At 41.1% G+C, this 16,286-nt stretch overlaps 1 protein-coding gene across 3 annotated transcripts in view; it reads right to left on the reverse strand.

Annotated features, from left to right (window-relative positions):
- The window catches only part of THBS2 (thrombospondin 2), a 46,287-nt gene extending 30,824 nt beyond the window's left edge, over positions 1–15,463 (reverse strand). Inside the window, exons 1-5 of one of the 3 annotated variants that reach the window (XM_029049168.2) lie at positions 15,446–15,463; positions 13,579–13,829; positions 11,771–11,845; positions 10,160–10,716; positions 7,930–8,014 (exon numbers count right to left, since the gene is read on the reverse strand). In XM_029049168.2, the coding sequence (XP_028905001.1) occupies positions 7,930–8,014; positions 10,160–10,716; positions 11,771–11,840 (712 nt within the window). In that variant the 5' untranslated portion in view covers positions 11,841–11,845; positions 13,579–13,829; positions 15,446–15,463. Of the gene's footprint in view, positions 1–7,929; positions 8,015–10,159; positions 10,717–11,770; positions 11,846–13,578; positions 13,955–14,407; positions 14,424–15,445 lie in introns of those variants that run through there. The other 2 variants (XM_039915059.1, XM_029049167.2) reach the window with 2 other exon arrangements.
- Positions 15,464–16,286: the final 823 nt, after the last annotated feature.

The raw sequence follows: 16,286 nt of genomic DNA on the forward strand, positions 1-16,286 counted from the left end.
CTGCCAAATTCCACATCACATTTTATAGAGTAGAACACACATTCAGTATTATGAGTTATGGTGGGATAAAAATTTATGTTTCAGAGAATTTAGCCTGAGTTCTAGTGGCTCACAGATGCACTTCCTTCTGGGCTTGGATTTTCCTGCCCAAGATTTCAGGTCCTACGCTCTAAACTTCCAGAAACACAATACAAAGCCACAGGAATTTTCTGCTCTGAAATAGGAGTGGTGCTTACATCAAACTCATGTCGAATTCTCTGGGATAATGTCAGCATCCTGGTTGATAACATGCTCAGTTAGTCCAAATATGGAATATTTGCCTAGCAGTGTTCAGCACCAGAAAATTTGCATCACCTGATTTACAGCCCTAGTCTCACTGACATTAACAGTCCTTCCATTGCCCCTCCCCCATCCCAGCTCTTGGCTCATGGTGCAGTTTGGTTTCTCCCACCAACAGAAAGGGAGCCAAAGAAGGGCAGATCATAATAAATTCCTCAAGACACTGCTTGATGTCCTTAAGACACCAGATTTCATAGCCCATGTTTTCAGGCGAGTACTAGTTTTCTTAGATCCTACTTAACATATTGCTATTTCAGGGCTGTCAATTACTAGTAATAATAATAATAGTGGTATTTGTTAAGCACTTACTATATGCCAGACACCGTACTAAGCACTGGGGTGGATACAAGGCATTGAGTTGGATGCAATCTCTGTCCCATGACGGGCTCACAAACTCAATCCCAATTTTATAGATGAGGTAACTGAGGCAGAGAGAAGTGAAGGGATTTCCCCAAGGTCACCTAGCAGACAAGTGGCAGAAGCCAGGGTTAGAACCCATGCTCTTCTGACTCCCAGGCCCATGCTCTATCTACTACACCATGCTGCTTCCCATAGTATTTACTGAGCAACTACTGTGTGTAGAGTACTGCACTTGGGCAGGTGTATAAGTAGTATCCGATAGGGTCCCAGCCCTCAGGAAGTCTTCCAACTCACACTTCATACATAACCATATCTCTAGAGCTAGAAGGGATATCAGCATATAAACCATCTGAGACAAAAGCATAACTATAGAGTCTTGGGAGCTCTCCAAGATGGCTAAAACCAAAGTTGACTTAATAGTATTAACTCTGGTAATTGTCAAGTGCTAATTATGCGCCAGACTCTGGAGCAAATACAAGACAATCAGATTGGAAAAAAGGCAGGTGGAAGATCCAGAATTAGAACTCAAGTCTCCTGTCTCTGAGTCTTATGCTCTTTCCATAAGAGCATAAGAAGTGTGTCACATTTCTTCTCTAATCTACTTTAGGCCCTACTAACCCCTAAAAAAAAAGTGTTTTCTTATCTGAACTCTCTACTGAAATTGAAGCTCCTTTATTATTTTCCTTACTTGTAGAAAGAAAATTGCTGGTGGCTTCCAATGAAGGCTGAGGATGGTGATTATTCAATATTTATTGTATCGTACAATACTTTATATTTTATAGTGTTTTTATGACCAATGCTCTCTCTTACCATCTCATTTGTACCGCCCCCAACAATCCTGTGAGGTGGGTAGGAAGGCAGATATTAATATCCCCTTTTTGCAACTTTGATTTTACTTTACTTTGAAGTACTTTACTTGGTGAATGGTAAGTACATAGAATTAGGAAGCTGGAAAGTGAGGTAGAGAGAAAAGACAGGAGTGTTGGATGGTCCATCCATAACAATGAGGATGGATGTTCCAGAGGACAACCTTTCCCATTGGGTTCATTCAAGTATTCTGGTATCTCAATCAGAAACAGGGTCCTGACTGGATTGACCCAATTCTTGCATATGTCTATGACTGGAGACAGTTATCAAATCATCTCTCAAATGATCTTTTTTTTCTGATTATTGCCTCAACAGTATTTCTTTCAAAATATGATTCTCAGATGCTTCTAAATATGGAATTGCATGGCTCCAGAATAGCCTACAATTGATAATTATACGTAAGTCTGTACCAAGAATTAACAGGTATAGGTAGTGTGCCTTTCATTTCATTGGTGTGTATGACATATAATAATAATAATTGTGGTATTTGTTAAGTGCTCACTATGTGCCAGGCACTGTACTAAGCTCTGGGGTGGATACAAGCAAATCGGGTTGGATCCAGTCCCTGTCCCACGAGAGGCTCACAGTCCCAATCCTCATTTTAAAGATGAGGAAACCGAGGCCCAGAGAAATGAAGTGACTTGCCCAAAGTCACACAGCAGACAAGTGGTGGAGGTGGGATTCGAACCCATGACCTTATGATCCCCAGTCTCGGGCTCTATCCACTATGTCATGCTGCTTCTCATATGCCCTAGAGCACTGTTTTCTCAACTCTGATTTTAAATCATTTCCATCTATAAATAACTAAAGGCAAGCGACCTCTTAGCTCAGGCATTTGAAACCTTTCTATCAGATGGGCCAGATGTGCTCAGATGCTTAGGATCCAAGCAAACCCCTCCTGCCTCCCCCAGGAAATGTCCTTATCCAATGGCTCCAGCCACAGTTGGCATTCACTCTTGCTCATTGGAGATCTGCCCTATGGATGGAATTATCTCCAAATCCTGGTGAACCCATTCTACATCTAATTTCAGTTGGAAGAAATTCCACTTGTCCACTTAAAGGGAAAGAGCTCCTAAATCATTCAGGAGACAGGTATTGATTCCTTTGATCGATTGATAAAGACAAATCTTGAGAGATCTTCAACCCAGTTCTGTGCTAGAACGTGACTTTGGCCACAGCCATAGGGCATGATCAAATGAAGTGCACTATGTACTGGCAAATGGCCAGGGCTTATTGGTAGCCATCACTGTGAAACAGAGTAAGCCAAACTTTATGCTTTCTTGACCTGTCCTCCTTCCTGGACATAAGAGGTATCAATTTTCAAGTGCCAGGAGATGAGATAATGATTGCGCTAATGATACATTTGTGATTTAATTTGCTATGTACAAAATGCTCCAGTATCCTCCAGCTTTGGCAAGACTTTACAAATCTTGTCCATTAAAAAACAAAACAATTGGAAAAAAAAAATCTATCTTTGTGCTCTCATCATTTTTTACTGATGTCAGCAATCAGCACCAAGCATCTCATGGCGGAAGAGAGACATAAAGGCTCAATAGAAAGGGTTCAGATAGATCCCTTTTGCCAACTGTCTTTGTGACTATGACTAATTTACTTAGGCTGGAAACTCTTAAAGGGAAGAAAATGTGTCTCCTATTTTCCTTTGCAGCTTGCCATAGGACTGATACATTCAATGTTCCTAACACGTTCAAGGGATGTTCAAGAAATGCTAGTTGTCAATCTATACTTCATTTTCCTTTCTGATAAAAGAGCTTCCAAGAGGTGACACTGTTAGGATGAACCGCCTACTGTCTCACCCCTGAACTTACTCCCACCCCTTAAGGATTTTAGGTATTCCCCCCATCCCCACCCCAACATCACATACGTACATATCTTTCTACTCAGTTGCTTCCCTTATCTGTAATTTATTTTAAAGCCCCTCACCCCAGCTAGACTGAAAGCTCCTTGAGGACAGGGGTCTAGTCTACCAACTGCACTGTATTCTTCCAAGCATTTAGTATAATAGTCTACACAAAGAAAGCTCTAAATGAATACCAATGATTGAGTGAACGAATGAAGGTATTATATAGAAGCAACATTCAGACAGTGCATGTCCAGCAGGGATAACCAGGTGACCATTCCTTTCCTCAGACTGAGGGATGCTATTGCAGGAAAACAGCATGGTGTAGTGGCTAGAGCACGGGCCTGGGAGGCAGAGGGTCAGGGGTTCTAATCTTGGCTCTGCCGCTTGTGCACTGTATGACCTTTGGTTGAGTCACTTCACTTCTCTGTGCTTCAGTTACCTCATCGTAAAATGGGGATTTGAGACTGTGAGGCCCACGTGAGACAAGGACCGTGTCCAACCGATTTGCTTGCATCCACTTTAGTGCTTAGTACAGTGCTTTGCACATAGTAAGCACTTAACAAATACCATAATTATTATTATAATTATTATTCTCAGGGGCTCAGAGCCTACAATCATTTCTGGCAGGTGGTGGAGATATTCCAAATTAGTAGCTCCTGGTTCTTCCCTACTATTTCCCAGAAGCTCCTTCTGGCCCAGGCAGTGAAGAGCAGCCAGGCCAGGAATCAAATAAGGTGGGAAGCACAGGCCAGTAGAGAACTGGAGGCAGATGGGACTTTGTCTGATTTTAAGCCCTGGCCCTGGACCTCCCAGTAGCCTCCCCAAGCTGTGGATGAGTTGGAGTACAGACTCAATAACCAGGTAAGAGATAGAAAGGCCCCAGTATGGGCAACTCCAAGAGAGATTTGAAGCTCACTGTGGGCAGGAAATGTTTCTACCAAGGCTGTTATATTGTACCCTCCCAAGAACTGAGAACAGTGCTCTGCACACAGTAAGTGCTCAAAAAATATGATTGATTGATTGATTGACAGCCTGTACTAAGCTCTGGGGCAGATATAAGCAAATCGGATTGGACACAAGTGAGGTTTAAAGTCTCAAACTCCATTTTACAGATGAAGTAACCTTAAAGTCTCAATCTCCATTTTACAGATGAAGTAACTGAGGCTCAGAGAAGTGAAATGAAATGCCCAAGGTTACATAGCAGACAAGTGAAAACAGAGTTATGGGCCAATTAAGCTAGGGCGGATGGATGTGAGAGAGGTACTTTGATAGATCATACCTCTTAAAAATAGCATTTCCCAACTGATGCAGGAGCAAAAACTGAGTGATGACATCACCCTTAATATTTGGCAGAATGTTCAGCCAGGACATAATAATAATAATAGTAATGGTATTTGCTAAGCACTATGTGCCAAGCAATGTTCTAAGAGCATATTCAGTGCTCTTCAGTGTCTGTCTTAACTAACCAGGGCATCCCAGACCTTCATTATATTGTATGCTCCCAAGTGCTTAGTCCAGTGTTCTGCAGACAGTAAGCACTCAATAAATACAATTGACTGACTGACTAACTTCTCACTTAGGACTGGGGAAGGAGCTTCAGAATCCAGGGGTTACTTCCTACTCAGACTGATGAGAAGTAATGATCTCTGAGAAGGCTGGAGTGATCTCAGGGCACCCAGGGAGAAGACCACTTTCCCAGTGGCAGAGAGTAACTGGGGAAAGAGGATGGCCTGAGGAACTCCAGAAGACTTCTGAGTAATCCAAGAAAAAACTATCATGTTCTCCTTGTATCATGGTTTGAATGAGCAGATCTACTGGGGATTCCTATTACTGATTAGTGGCCCAGGTTTCTGAATGGAAGTTATTGAAGGTGCAGAAGGTCAATGCCTTTGACCCCACCCCCACTACCCACAGCTTTCTTCCTGAAGAAGCTGATGTCACAGCGGTTACAGTGCCATGCCTCCAGGCAGAAGATAAGCAATGGCTGGTGGCAATTGTTAAATGGCCTTCCAGTACAATATCCTCAAAGAAACATGGGGTACCAACTGTATTTGAGGCTGATTTCAAGCAGTAAGACCTACAAGAAAAGCAAAACACATCAAAAAGCCTATTCTTCACTTGAAAAGCTTCGCAAAAGATAGCTCAAATCTTGTGTCTACCCCAGCATTTAAAACAGGGCTTTGCAAGTAGTACAGTCTTAACAAATACTATTATTGTTATTGTTATTATCATCAATATTATTATTAAATTGTTAGGCCAGCCCATATGACTCCTGCCCTATATGGCTGAAATCAAGATGGTCAAAATTTAGTCCAGCATTTTTGGGAAAGTCTTTACTTGAAAACATCTATGTCTTATGGGTGGCTAGAACACAGCCACCTGATCCAGAGAATCCTCATAGGATCACATCTAGTGCCAGCAGGACCTAGAAATATTCGGAAATGCTTTCACAGAACTATAACTTGGAGATCAGAAAGATACCACTACTTTACAGAGCCTGAAAAGATAGGGATGCATGCCCAGATTCAGCAAGAGTAATCGACTTTGGGAGCCAAAAAATGGTATACTGGGAACGTACAAAAGGTAAAGATTCAGGAAATGAAGGGAATTATATTCAAGCTGCACATCTGTTTTCCCTTGGAAGACAAAGGGAATTAAAATTGACCTCAATGAGACCATCAGGAATGTAATCATGGTTGAAATCATTAAGGAAATGAGAATTGCAGGGTTTCCCTGATGTTAGACCCTTCACAGACTTTGAGACTGTCAACACGATGAGGTATGTGATTAAAGAAGATGATACAGAGCAGAGATTTCCAGACATCATGATTGTCAGTTTTTTCAGGAGACATTTTTGCTTGAATGGAACAAATGGTCTGTGAGAACATGTTGGGGATACAAAAGAACATTGGTGCAGCATTTGAGTCTGGGGAACTGTATGGTTGATGGTCAAAGTAAAGCTCAGACTCCATTGTGTTGGGGAGGGGGGAGGTGGGTGAGGTTGGGAGTTTGTGTAAATATAATAATAGTAATATTTGTTAAACGCTCTGTGTCAAGCACTGTTCTAAACACTGAGGTAGATACAAGCTAATCAGGTTGGACACAGTCCCTGTCCCATATGGGGCTCATAACCTTATTTCCCATTTTACAGATGAGGTAACTGAGGCACAGAGAAGTGAAGTGACTTGCCCAAGGTCACATAGCAGATCAGTGGCAGAGCCAGGATTAGAACTCAGGTCCTCCTGATTCCCAAGCCCATGCTCTAGTCATTACGCCATGGTACCTCTCATCAAACTGCATTAGATTGTAAGCTCTGGTTTGGACATTGAATGGGTAACACCTTTCTTGTCTACTTCATCTAAGCAACCTAGATATTACAAGATGTGGTTCACAGAGGGAGCCCCAGAGCTGACCTTAAGTTAATTGTGAATTTGACTCAGAAGCTTTGTCCTGATAGCATCCTGAAGTATCATTTCTGGGGAAGGCTGCTTTTTAACTGCTGATTAGCAAATCCTCTATAACTGAATCAAGCACTTTGATTGATTAATCATGAGTTCAGAAGAGACAACTCTTGGATGCAGACCTCAAAGTCAGTTTCACAGCTAGTGAGGCCATTCTTAAATATTATTCCTATTAAAAGCATGAAAGAAAACAAGATTGAGCTCTTTAAGTCCTTTCTCATCAACATCATCTAGAACTCTGAATGTCTGCCAAGCACACAGGGTAGAAACTTCAATAGCTCTGGGTTCAATTTCCAAGAGAGGAAATTACCTCTCATTTGTCCTTCTCCCTCTTCTGGTCTCTTTGGCCCTATTTACTGCTTACTGAGAGAGGGGAAGTGGGGAAAGAAGTGGATGGAAAATCAGATTCGGAGAGGAAGAAAAATGAGTGTTAGTAAACTGGGCCTACCTTTCTGTTTCCTTTGTCAGGTTCAAACCTCTTCCAGATTGAGAAGGGAATAATAATAATAATCACTGTGTTATTTGTTAAGGGCTTACTACATGCCAAGACCCTATAGGATCAGATACAGTCCCTGTCCCATGTGGGAGGAAAAACAGGTATTGAATCCCCATTTTACAGATGAAGGAACTAAGGTTCTTAGAAGTAACTTGCACAGTAGTCAAGTGGTAGAACTGGGAGTAGAATTCAGGTACCCTTGTTTCCAAGCCTAAGAGCTTTCCAGCAGGCTACATGGGAAGAAGTGACCTGCCAAGAGAGCTGGCACCAACCAACATCTTCAGTTCCAAGATGGTTGCATCCATGGTCAAAACCAATATGCCCCACTTTCAGGTCCCACATTAATTTAGTTTCCCAGAACTCTTTGGATTCATCAGTGGCCTCAAAGTGATTCAAAGTGTTTCAACTCAACCAACAACTCTCATGGCCTTTCACACACTTTTCTCAGAGATCTGTGCATGAGAAAGTCTGCCATAGGTAAGAAGCGGTAGGCATTAAGGACCCCAGATCATAGTAGACATTCATACTGAGGAAAAGATTCCTACCTGGTTGACTTTGCTGACACCCTTTCTTGTTTAGAATGTCTTCCAAAGAAGTTTCAAAATTTAAGCGAACATTTTGAAGTAAACCCTGTAAAATAGAAAGGAAAAAAATTGAAAGTAAATGAATGTGCACAAATACTGAATCTGATGCTCCTGGAATAATTAATGATGCTTCAGAAATGCAGCATGTCCTAGTGGAAAGACCATGGACCTGGGAGTCAGAGGAGCTGGGTTCTAATCCCAGCTGTGCCCATGTGCCTGCTTATGAACTTGGACAAGTCAAGTGACTGTCCCATATGCCTCAGTTTCCTCATCTGCAAAATGGACATTAAGAAATCTGTCCCTCTTATCAGTGCTTCATTAGCATGACAAAGAAACCAACTGCAACTATTTAGAATTCATTGTTCACTGTAAACTGATTCTAAGCAAGGCAAAATTAGTTGCATGAGATGCTAATTCCATGAAAAATTTTCAAACACTGTCAGAGTATCAAGTGAAGAAAAATGGTTTATTTCAAGTGTTTAGCCTTGTAAGTTTGACAGAAGTTTGAAAAGGCTTTTTCATTTTCCATAACATTCCTGAAATTCATTCTGTGTGATAGAAGCCATGAACTGTAATCAAGCAATCTGCAATCAAAAGAGGAGCAGCTCTCTGTGAGCAGAAGCTCCCTAAGGGCAGAAATGCAAGAAGATGAAAGTGAAAACAGGTCCAGGCCATCAATTGTATTTACTTAGCATTTACTGTGAGCTTGTACACTTGAAGAATATAGTATATCCGAGTTGGTATTCACGATCCCTGCCCAAAAGTTGATTGTGTTCTAGAAGAACTGCAAGAATCAGTCATACACACACACTCATAGACAAACTTCATCATTGGTAGCTTCATTTTTGAAAAAGAAATACAACTATATATTTCCTTTCTTTGAAACTGTTTTCCCTCCCAGAGATAAATTTTGAAATACTTTCCACTTCCCACTTCTACCAACTTTGTTATATGGTACTCTCCCAAGTTCTTAGTACAGTTCTTTACACAGAGTAAGTGCTCAATACATACCATTGATTGACTGATTTCTTCGTTCCACTTAAGAAACCTGTTCTCATATTCTACTCCATATTTGCCTTGACACAGAGTATTAGAGGCCTAATGTCACAGCTCTCTAAATATGAAATGATAACCCAAGGACCACATAAGATGGAGAAATCAATTTGGACGAGTTCAGAGTAGAAAAGAAGGATTACCTTCCAATTCTTCCATGCCTCCTTCCTATGAATACATCCTGGTATAGAGGTGGCTATTTTACTAATTGCTATATGTTGCTAACTCTCATTCTGCGTGGGGTGTACTATGACCCCTATGTATTTTCTGCTCTTCATTGACAAGTCAGTACCATGCTACTGGTGTTCTGGCATTGAGCGCTCTCCATTTGCAAATATTTTTATGCCTGTCTCCTTCATGAGAATGTAAAATCCTTGTGGGCAAGAAACACATCTCATGTTTCTGTTGTACTTCCCAAGACCTTCGTACAGAGCACTGCAGCCAGTAGAGAAGCAGCGTGGCTCAGTGGAAAGAGCATGGGCTTGGGAGTCAGAGGTCATGAGTTCGAATCCCAGCTCTGACACTTGTCAGCTATGTGATTGTGGGCAAGTCACTTAACTTCTCTGTGCCTCAGTGACCTCATCTGTAAAATGGAGATTAACTGTGAGCCTCACGTGGGACAACCTGATTACCCTGTATCTACCCCAGTGCTTAGAACAGTGCTCGGCACATAGTAAGCACTTAACAAATACCAACATTATTATTAGTTCTCAATAAATAATTTTACTATTATTACTTCTTCGCACTCTCCTAACAATTAGCGTCTGTTCTATGGATCTGTTTTCTAAACTCTAAGACCTGTGTGTGGGATAGGAGCTGTATGTGTTGACAGGAGGTTCCAGAGAGACTGCTCAGAGTTAGAAAGGAAGGCACGGGTGATTGACAGTCTTTTTTTTTTTCCATACCACTGGCTCTCAGAAGGATTCTTCTCCATTCCTGACTTTCACGGAGGATGAGATAGGAAGTTTCCTCCAGTACCAGAACGACAACAAAATGATTAATCTATATGCTCTCCTTGAGGATGTGGAACTCTGACCCTTCAAGAGAGTGCCTCAGTGCTTAGTACAGTGCCCGACACATGGTAAGCACTTAACAAATACCATAATTATCATTATTATTAGTTCCCCACAGTACCTACCCTGAAATGATTCTCTCGGATGGACCCTTTCGCCACAAACATTCTACTATTCTCAGCTTTCAGCTGCTCATAGAATGGCTCCTCCAGAACGAAGCTGTCAATGAGGTCACAGCCGACATGCAGGCTAAAGCTCTCCCCTGTCACTTGTACTGTGATGTTCTTCCACTGAGAGTCGGCGAGGTCAACATCCTCCAAGGAAATCACATTCTGGGCGCCATCCACCCAATAAATGAAGTCCAGCGTGTTGGCCCGGCCATTGGACACTATCTCAAATTGCCTCTCAGACATTCCAGGGCCCTCCAAAGCCAGGATGGTGCCCCTGGACTGCCTGTCCTGCCGCAGAGTGGCTGTGAGGATGAAGCCATCATTTTGTCGTAGCATCTTAATCATCTTCTTCAGGATCTCTGCTTTGACCGGGGGGATGTGGTCAAAACGGATAAAGCGATAGGTGGGGATGTTGGTCACCGGCCCTCGGAACTGCTTGACCCCGATTGTCTTCCGGTTTATGTTACTGATTTCAAATAGATCGAAGGAAGTGTCATCTTCCTTGTCAGCATCTGGAAAAGTTCAAAATGCCAACAAGGTGATTACCAATAAGTCACGTCCAAAGAGGAATACATGTAGCCTTTCCAACTAATTAGGCTGCCGGGACAGGCTGAAGTGAGAGTGCAGATGTGTTTCTCCAAAATCTTAATGATGGCTTCTCTCAACAATGCCTTTTGCCTCTTCTTCCTCAACAAGCTGACCGTCCCCAACATTTGGCCAACTGGCAAGCATCTATGACCCACGACAGAGTTTCCAAATGATGAAATGGGGGCTCTATGGGCTGCAGTATTAACTCACCTTCCAGAATGTACCCCAGTTATTCTGAGATACAGTTAATCAAAATCACCAAAATTTTTTATAACAATACATTTTCTCTTTATTATTCCCCCATGGCTATTTGAGTAAGCATTTCCAAGATCCAGTTGATCATGGGGACTGATTAATTCAGGGCCCATATCTAGTAGAGAGATGTGTACGCATATATTTTACTTTTTTCCATGAAACGCTATCTAAGTTTGCAGGGAATGTCACTGTTTACTGTGGTATTGTATTTTCCCAAGTGCTTAGCACAGTGTTCTGCACACAGTAAGCATCCAATAAATATGACTGAATGAATGAAGTATAAAATCCCCTTATCATCATTTCTTAATAGCAGCATCTAAGTTTCCAACACAACAAGAAGCTGCATGGACTAGTGGAAAGTACAGAGGCCTGAAAGTCAGGAAATCCGATCCATCACTTGTTAGCTGAGTGACCTGAGGCAAGTGACTTAACTTTCCTGTGCCTCAATTTCCACCTCTGTAACCTGGGGATTAAAAATACCTGTTCTCCCTTTCCTGTAGAATGTGAGCCCTATGAGGGATAGGGACTGTGTCTGACCAGTTATCTTGTATCTACTCCAGGTCTTTGTACAGTACTTAGGACATAGTGAATATTTTAAAAATACCATCATTAATAGCTACTCTGTCAAGGCTTGTGTGCGGTCAAGCCTTTGGCTATTCAAATATTTAAATGATTTAAGCTTCTCTCTGCACTCTGGAATATTTTTAAAATTGTACTACTTACCTTGAGCCTGTAAGGAAGTCCACAAAGCTAGAAGGACAGAAAGCCACAAAATTCTTCTTCTCTGTAGCATAACTCCTATAAATAAGCCATCAGGTAAATGAGAAAAAAAAATTCTATTGAATTTTCAGTAACTTTTTTTCTCAACTAAATAATTTACAGATTATATTTATATTCCATACATGTAAACAATGCAAATATAAATGTATATATGTTTGGATGAAGTGAAATGATGGGAAAAATTGTTTTCAGAAGGTGCCAGGTTGAAATCTAAACAAACATTTGTGCAAGATGGTGCTACAAATAACTCATGTTAACTGTAAACTTAATTAGTAAAATGGGAATTTTGTAGCCACTCAATAACAAAATGTTAGTATGTGTTTATGATGGATGGCATAAAGATATCAGTAGAGAGATGTTTTCTATTTGACAGTTCAGTATGCACATTTTTACCACATATAACAAAGAGATTAATAATAATTACTTATAAAATGTTCACTCAAGGAGAGTATCACAAACATTTTACCTGGAGGTGATTCCTTCAAGGTTCTCCTTCAGTGAAAATCGGCTTATGAAATCTACTTTCTTACTAACAGCCAAGGGAACTCTTTTTCCAGCTTGTGAAGGGCATTAATCTTTCTAAAATAATGTTAGTTGAATCCAGCCCAAGATCAGAATGCAATAAGAACTCTTCTTAGCTCTCCCTTGTGTCTAAGGATTTTACTGATTCCTGCCAATGTAAAAACTGTGATAACTCAAGGCACATATGTCAGATTAGTGCTGGCCCTGTTCAGGACTACAGACACTCAGTTTAAGCAGAGGAAGCTCAGTTAGACATCTGGCTCTCCCCTGCTTAATGGCAGGAACAGCTAAAGTCCAGAGAGGTGGAGTGATTTAACTAACTCTCTTCAACTTTTACTTAGGAAATAATACCATACAGCCTCATGGGGGTGTTGTAACAGAACAGAAAAGACCTGAAAGTACTAACCAGATTTATCAGAGAGGAAGGTAGAATATTTTTCATTTCACTTCTAATAACCTAGTTAATCCCCCTATTGCATAGGTCTGCACACTGCATGCCTAATCTAGGGATTTTCATATGTGGTGTCTTCGGGTCACAATGATATAAGCATTTGTTAGTCCCTGAGAGTTTTATTCTATTCCTTTAGGAAACTTAGTTAAGTAATGACTACTGAGAACTTTACTTGTGTTGAAATTAAGTCATTAAGTACTCTGCACACGTAAGCACTTAATAAATACGATTCAAGGAATGAATGAATGAAGTATAAAATCCTCCTGACATCATTTGATCACAGTGGTATTATTATCTAGACACCCAAATTTCCCAATAAATTTCCATAAACTTCTTTTCCAGGACTTTGGAAAGTAGTTCCTTTGATGCCATTCTGGTGAAATATTTTCTAATTTTTTTCCAAAATCAGAAAGCTGGAAAACATCTGGAATTCCCTCTAGTGACCTACTGACACATCTCACTTGCCCCAAGTAGGGAAGTACCTTGACCTGGTATTAAAGTTACCTTACATATTCTGATAGGTCATTTTACTAACCAGTTTTAAATGACTTAGTTGTGTGCACATGAAAATCGGTTTCCCCCAGTAAATCCGGGTTCTTGAAAATCTACAGGATTTTAAAATCATTTTCAATGAAATCCAGGGTAATCAATATACACCATTATTTCTAGCTTATCTTAAATTTTAGCTAGATGACATTTCTAAATGATATTCCTGCTTATCCTAAATGAAATAAAGGAAATCAGAGGGGTTTATAAAACAAATGAGACTTCCTCTTACCTGAGAAAATCAAAGTATCTCCTGATGATCTGTGATTTTAATGTTCCCAGTCAGATCCCCAAAAGATGAGTTGAATTTCTTGAAAGTAAAGTACCGGCACCAAGTCGTCTCCAGTGGGCAGACTCTGTCTCCTGTGAATGAGGTTCTCTTCCTGGCTTTGAGGCAGCAGCAGCAGCTCTTTCCTTTATATACGCTCTTTCCCAAGTTCTGCTGTCAATCAGTCCCCCAAAGAAGTCCTTTTGAATTCATTCCTTTGACGAAATGACATAATTCCCCCCGCTTCTGATCTGACAATTTGCTCGTGGATACCTGGTAGGCATCCCAAGTCCAGCCCCTCTGATGGTCTCCCACCCCCTCCGGTTTTTCCACAATAGGCAATCCCAGACTAAGGACGAGGGAGGAGTCGGGCAAAAGAAAGGGAAAGTCAGTGACTTATTTTTTCTGTCGTCTCTCAGGAAATAAAATGCTATAAATAAAGTGAAAAGAACTGCCTGGCTGCCTGCAACTCCTCCCTTTCTTCAGGAGAGGATTGTAATGCTTAAAATATTTGTAATTTTAATTTGCTGAGACCTACGTATGTGGTTAAGATGGTTCACATTAAGGGACACAGTCAGGAGTCTAAAACAAAACTAACCAAACATCAGATGAAGAATTAAGAATGACCATAGAAACTCTGTGTAACTGGAGTTTAATCAAATAATTGTACAGCAGGGTTTCTATTTCAGAATAGCATTTAAGGATGGCCAAACAATGCAGCATAGAGTGAAAAATTTGCTTTAAATCCTCTTTATTTTCTCACTTAACCTTTGCCTCTACATATTAAGCCTACCTCAGCCAGCCATCTGGATGCCTCAGAAAAGCCTATTTCAAAGAAGAATGAGTATATTAAGTGCTTAGTATAGTGCTCTATACACTGTAAACGTTCAATAAATTCTATCGGTGACATTATCATAACTGCAATAGATTCAACATATGTCCATTGAAATATCATACTTCACAGTCTATCAAGAGGTATGAGGAACTAGCAAGATTCCCCAGCATTCACTCACTCCACACACACATACACACACACACACACACAGTTTTGTGTGACTAAACCATTTGAGAGGGTTCAGCATTAAAGGCTGAACTACACAGGCTGAGAGCTGTGTGCATTTACCTGACAAAATAACTCACCAAACTTGGAAACTCCAATTTTGCTGTTTGGCAGTAATTCTAGTAACGGAGATGAAGTATTTGACATAGAGGGAATGTGATGTCCTTATCTTTTTGAGGATCGTGGATAGTCTGTATGGAAAGAGCTGAATACTTTTTTCCTTATTTTCTGAGATCATAATTTCTAGCTTGACAATCCTCTGTACAGAGCTTTCTATAGTCCAACTAATTAGCTTGATTTATGAGTGTCTAACTAGTTATGTGGGTAGTTGTAGAATCCCAAACATTTCAATACAGGATTAGACATGCACGTGGCTATGCATTAGACATATGTATAAAATGTGACTTTGGGGTTTTAATGAGAAAAGGCAAGAGATCTCTAACGTGGATCACTTGAAATGAAATGGTTTCTCTGGCGGTGGGAAGCAGCAGGATAAACCTGGCACTCATTAGCTAGCTCAGTGGAAGGTCGGAAGCTAGACAGGAGCTCCAGAGGCAGGAACTGCTTTTTCAACCTATCCTAACTCTCAAGCAGAAGTCATGGGTTAGGAAGGGTGGAGGTGGAAGAGAGGAATGTTTCAATTAATGTTTCCCTCCTGAAGAGCCTTGTACATTCCAGGAAGCAGGAGAGGAAAGGGAAAGAGGGAGAAAAGGGGGAAGGAGGAGAGTGGGAAAGAAAAGGGGGAGGTCTCATTTAGAATTATTATCATACCTTTTAAAAACTGTCATTTGCTATTCTTCACAGATAATCCAAGTTATCCACAGGGCACAAATGGGGGAAATGGTCACAGGCAGAGAGAGAGGGCCAAGTTCATGCCTCTCTGCAAGAGCAACTGTTCACCAACCCATCTAACCCTGAGGCTCTGGAGCTAGAGTTTCTAGGGCAATCATGCTAGGGTCACTGTCATCTGTTTCTCTTTAGACAATCATGGCTGCTCATAAACACAGTGGGCTGTGAGTAATCAATGAGCCCCTCTCACTTCCCCTGTAGAGTGGGGTTACTGGAACTTGCAATATCGTCACTAACAACAGAAGGGAAACAACAGCTTGCAATTCCTTTGTGTGTGTGCCCAGGCCTGATAGTAGGGGAGAGTCTTCTAAAGCAAAGGCTGTGTTCTGTTGGCAGTAATTGGGCTGGATGAGCTAATAGGTCTTTTCTGTTCTTGACTGCTCAAGACTATGTACCAAGGACTGTGACCCTGACCACAGTCTGACCTGGGGGGTAGCAACCTGGGGCATATGTACATCATACAACCCAAGAAGACTCACTGAATGGAGTTTGCATATGTCTGGTTCAAAAGCAAAGCACTTCCCAGATCCTCCCATCAGATTTAGCAGCCTACTTCTTGAGGAGGTCATTACAATAGATTTATGGTACAATTATGGTATTTTTTAAGCACTTACTATGTGCCAGGCACTGTTCTAAGCACTGAAGATCCCGTAGGTTTAATTCCACAGGACGTATAGAAGTTCACAGCAGAGAATTTGGGGCTATTCTAGTGACCAGCTGAGGAATAAAAAGTGACGAGGACTCAAATGGTGTGTCCCCCAGA

This window comes from Ornithorhynchus anatinus, chromosome 21 (assembly GCF_004115215.2).
Source record: "Ornithorhynchus anatinus isolate Pmale09 chromosome 21, mOrnAna1.pri.v4, whole genome shotgun sequence".
Classification (NCBI taxonomy): domain Eukaryota; kingdom Metazoa; phylum Chordata; class Mammalia; order Monotremata; family Ornithorhynchidae; genus Ornithorhynchus; species Ornithorhynchus anatinus.